Source organism: Corapipo altera, unplaced genomic scaffold, assembly GCF_003945725.1.
Source record: "Corapipo altera isolate COAL_440 unplaced genomic scaffold, ASM394572v1 113, whole genome shotgun sequence".
Taxonomy (NCBI): Eukaryota; Metazoa; Chordata; class Aves; order Passeriformes; family Pipridae; genus Corapipo; species Corapipo altera.
In genome coordinates, this window is record NW_020884895.1 from 12,133,717 (window position 1) to 12,138,835 (window position 5,119).

The 5,119-nt window shown below is 47.3% G+C and overlaps 1 protein-coding gene and 1 long non-coding RNA gene across 2 annotated transcripts in view; one reads left to right on the forward strand and one right to left on the reverse strand.

Annotated features, from left to right (window-relative positions):
* Nucleotides 1-4,986, reverse strand: part of LOC113949079 — a 13,295-nt gene extending 8,309 nt beyond the window's left edge. Inside the window, exon 1 of the long non-coding RNA XR_003528345.1 lies at nt 4,918-4,986. This is a non-coding gene — a long non-coding RNA (uncharacterized LOC113949079). The remainder of the gene's footprint in view (nt 1-4,917) is intronic.
* Nucleotides 4,987-5,046: 60 nt separating this feature from the next.
* Nucleotides 5,047-5,119, forward strand: part of PFN2 (profilin 2) — a 5,040-nt gene continuing 4,967 nt past the window's right edge. The window contains exon 1 of the mRNA XM_027647670.1: nt 5,047-5,113. Within this exon, the coding sequence (XP_027503471.1) occupies nt 5,047-5,113 (67 nt within the window). The remainder of the gene's footprint in view (nt 5,114-5,119) is intronic.

A 5,119-nucleotide genomic window follows, 5' to 3' on the forward strand; every position in this document is an offset into this window, starting at 1 on the left:
GCAACACACAGGAGCTAAAGGCCGGGGTTCTTTTCTTAATGCATGCTCGCACAGGGCAAAAAGTCAGATCACCTATTAAATAGGTAAAATTGTATCCACCAGTAACCGTAAGAGAGAAAAAACCCAAGCAGAGGAAGCCTGAGCAAAGTTAAATGTTCCTTTCATCTCCCATCATTTCTTGCTGTGGTCAGTGAAGTGCACAGAGATCACAGGTTCAGACTTCACACCACGATAAGATTGTTACCTGTGTTACTGCACTGCACAAACATCTGCAGAAAAATGACTGTGCCAAGATCCCGTGCTTGCTCTGCTCCATTTTCCACCTTTCTGCTTTCTCTCCCTCTAACTTTGTGCTTCTCCAACCCTCTTACTGCATTTCTTAGCCTCAGTTTTGGCTTTTCAGATTAACTTCCACACAACCTTTCACCCACTGCAACAGTCAGTTCCCAAAGGCATGTGATGAGTCACCACGAGCTTGGGCAAAAAAATGTGAAGACTTTGGATTGATGATGCTTCAACCTTCCTTACACTGGGTCAAGCTATCTACAAACTTACTGAATTTCACAGTTACCTATTTGGGTTCTGTTTGGTTGATTGAAAGCAAAACAAAATGCTGCAGGATCTAAGCAGATGAAGGAGCCTGACTATTTGGTAACTGTGAAAGCACAGAAAGCTGGGTCATATGGGCCTAATTCTGCACTTCTCACTCCTATAGGGACACACATCAAAGACACCATTATGAACCAGAGATTACCTGTCCAAGTAAGAATTTACATCTAATGTACTTTAATTTCTAGGATTAACATTTATTTTTTGTTGGCCACCAGCAAAAATTTACCTTAGAATTCCTAAAGCTGAACAAAGTTCCATGACTTCAGACATCTTTTTTAACGCTTTGGCCAGTCTATAAACAACATCCACAAAGAACTGTCCTTCCTCATATTTTAAGTACTTCTGGAAGCCACTGAAATGGAAGCAACTTCATACCCTTATCTGACATAGCCATATCCCTACACATGCACCTGATTTTCAGAGTTACATTTTAGGTTTGTTCTGTTTGAACTTGATTGCCAAAATAGGGGATAAGGAAGGGAAACTCCTCAGAACTGCTTACAAAACTGATCCTTAGGAAGACAAAGATTTTGCTGAGCTCTCTGTATCGACCATATCAGGCCAAACTCCTCTACAGAGACAAAACTCTCATCCACACATGGAGTTACACCACTGTTCCAAACGATGCAAGACACATCAGAAAAGCATCTTTTTTTCAGAACTTTCTGGATGGTTTAAGCACTGCTGTGCAGGGCTCTCTGCAGTGCAGCCACAGCTATGCTGGCATGGGACAGGACCTTCTTCATGCACAGGTGTAGCTGTGCAACAGAACTCTGCACTAAGGTCTTAATGATTGCTTCATTTTCTATTACTGTATTTTTTAAACCTAGCTTCAAGTTTTCCACTCATTAATATGTCATTCCTACAATTTGTTTCTAGCTAACACATCCCAGCCTTTGGTGGCTTCCTGGGTTCTCAGCCAAGTCCCTCAGGTAGCCGTGGAAGGACCTCGTGCAGCTTGTCCCTTACAAGGCTGACACAGACTGCTCCCAGCTTCACCAGCTGACTTGTAGCACTTGTAAATCACTGTTCTCCTCTGCACTTCCGAAAGCCCTTGTGGTGAAGAGAAAGACCGCCACAGGAACCCAGCCTGGTCAGGAGGTGAAGTCACCAGAGCAGCACCCACATGGGCACCAGCCGCCGGCGCCGGAGCCACAGCGCGTGAGCCCCGGTCTGGGGAAGTTGAACTCCACAGAGAAGCCCTGCTGCATCCTGCTGCTGGTTGCTTGCCCTCCTGTCTGTACAGAAATGCTGGTTACAGTTATCTGCTAATGATGAAAAACATGATGAGCTTCGTGAAAAACGGGCAGAATCTGGGACTTCATAACAGTTGGACTCAGAAGTCTTTCCCAAGCTAAAGGATTCTATTGTAAGTAATCCTGCCTTTGGCTGTCTCACCATTCTGAGCACAGCAGCAGCTCTGGTAGTCACAAGGCTTGACAGAAAACCCCAAGTTACATTATTAACAAAATATAGCCCTCCTTCAAATTTTTGGCCAATTTCAACTTTTCTGTTACCAAGATAAAAGCAGAGAAGTTTCTCACAAAGCTGTGAGAATATACAGCTTTGTGAGTTCACTCTGGCGAAGCACAGACGGAACTTTAAAATTCTTTCAAACGATGATTTTTCTTATATGTGATCCAACATCAATTTCAGACAAAGTTCTGACCCAAAGGAAAAATACCAGTGATTGTTACAAGCTGCACAAAACCCACCAATTAAATTCCAGAAAGAACAACTACCAGGCAAAATGTAGGAAGAGATTAAAATGCAAGAAATCACTATTTCACAACTATTTTTCATACAGGTATAGCTTACAATCAGCCCATTTCATATGTCCATCAGGTACTGATGTTAAAATGACCCACTACATCTATCAATTTTAACAATTATATATATATATATAAATCCTTCACTTAACAAATGCCTCAGATTCCAATTAAGTCTCACAACAAAATCCCAAAACCCTGGAGGTCCCTGCTCTTACAATCTTTAACATACAGAGCACACCCTCATTTTCTTAAATCCAACAGACTCAAAGGTGGTGCTGCAGTAGTGTGTATACAAATAGTATTATAATGATTGTATAACATAGAGCACAACCAAATGAGGCACCTAAGAGTGAAAATAGAATTAAAGGATCATAATTTTCAGAAGCAGCACTGGTGACTGCTGAATCTGCAAATTATACAAGCTACCTGGTAGCTTCATAGCATTAAATAACAGTAACCCAATTCAGACTTCACTTCCTAAATACATTACTAGAGTTATTTCACGAATAACATGACTAGAAGCTGAGCTACCAAAGGGGGTGGCAAATCCTCTACTCTCATCCTTCCATTTATGTTCAGAAGATCCCAGACTTCCATGATCCCCTGGTCTGTGCAGCTCTTACAAAAGGTGTTATTCCCCGTGAGGCAGCACCAGTATTACCTGACCCACTCTGCACTCTGGTGAAACGTTTGCTCTGTCAAAGAGGCGAGACACTGAACCACCCCACATCAACCTAGGGAGGCTCTGGAATGCCAGGATTCCAGGAAAGCAGCAGCTTTTCCCCCAGCCCCGGCTTGGCTCGGGGCTGGCAGTGCCCATGGGGTCTCTGTCTCCCATGAGGCAGGACTGGATGTGGGCTCAGGAAGGCACAGCTGCTCCTCCTGGGGCAGAAGGGATGGATGAATGCTTCGGAGGGTGGAGGAATGCAGGGAGGCGAGATCTTTCCAGGCAAGAGGGGTGTAGCCTTGGGATAAAGTCCTGGAAACCCACAGGTTCTGGTGTGGGATACCTGCAGGCTGGTACCAAGCTGCCTGCCATCCATGGGAAACCCCCCTCTCATCAGTCAAGGATAATGATGTTAGCATAGCAAACAGGCAGCTCCTAAATCCCCAAGGCCTGCCCCTGGGTGATGAGATGTCTGCCTCTATATTCACTAAATCCACTTACTAAAGTAACACAATTTGGAATCCTTACTGCAGCTTGGAAAAAAAAACAACAAAAAAATCAAACACATTTTAGTTGAACTCTAATGGGCTCATCAGCCTCACGTTCATTTCAGATGGATTCATTTCATTCTGGGCCAGCAATGGTGTTTAACTGGGACCTCCTACAGACCAGCATTAAAAAGAGAAGTGACCCTCAATGGCACCTTCAGACAGAAGAGAGCATTTTCTCCTTCCCATGGAAGGAACCTGTAGAGGGAGGATGATGAAGGCAATCCAAACTTCACAAAAACCTTTAGCTATTTAAAAAGCCAAAAGCAGTGTTAAAGCCTGTAGCTCATTGGCAGATCCAGTGATGTTTCTGGGATACATGGATAGTGCTGTTCAAATTCAGAGGGGAAAGGCACTGTGAAAATAAAATAAAGAAAAACCTTAAGGAATTAAGCTTAAACATTCAAATGAGCTCTTCTCCAAGTACCTAGTAATCCAAGCAATTAGTAGTAAACAACACTCAATCCCATCAGAATTGAATTAGGTTTTGAAAGGGCTAAGAACACCCTGAAGTATGCTGTAGGGGTATCCATTACAAATATCTGGGGATATAACCTCAGGAAAAGGTAGATTAATTTACTGTATACTGTGCCTTGACTTATTCAAGTATGAGATCTAACTTCTTGAATTATAGCCACAAAGCTATTGACAGGGACAGCCATCACATCCCACCTGTCTGAGAATCACAACAGACACCCTGTAAGGCAAAACCACCCTGCTCAAAAGGAAGTAATCCCCACATCGATTTCAATGACAAGGAAGACAGATAGAGCCATTGCCCCAAAACACGCCCTTAAAGTTGCTGGGGAACATTTCTGTGACACACGGCAGTCTTGGAGCAGCCATCGTGCCCAGGGCCCAGCATCACTGCAGCAAAACACCAGCCCCAGCCCCAGGTGTTGTAACAGAACGTGGAAACTAAATTATTGCAACAGAGACTTGGAGGAACCTGGAAGAATAAACCCCGAAATCGCCAGTTACAAAGCCCTGCATTAATACAATGTAACATGCTAGTGTGTGAGACAGGGACCCACCGGGCCCGCGGGGAGGGCCGGGAAGGTTACAGCGAGGGATCGGGCGGAGGGCACGGGGGTCACCCCTCACCGAGGGGCAGATCTGAGCCTCGGCTCAGCGGAGCGGGGCACGGGGAGGACGGAGCGCCGGCCCCTCGGGGCATCTCCAGGAGCGGGCACCGCTCCGCCGCAGCAGCCCCGCTGTGCCCCCCGGGTGCTCCGGGAGGGACCCAGCGCCGTCCCCTGGGCCGCGGGAGCCGCGTCCGGCTGTCCCGGGACGGGCGGGGGGCCCCGCCGGTACTCACCGCTCCCAGCGCTCCGGCGGGGCCATCGAGGCGGCCGCACACACCGCCCGGCCCGGCCCGGCCCCGACCGCAGAGCCCGCCGCGCTCTGCCCCGCGCGGTCCGAGCCGCGGGGAGCGCCCCGCAAGGCGATGCCGCCGGGCCGGGCCGGGCTCCCGCAGCGGCCCCCGCACCGGCCCCCCCGGAGCGCTGGGAGCGGTGAGT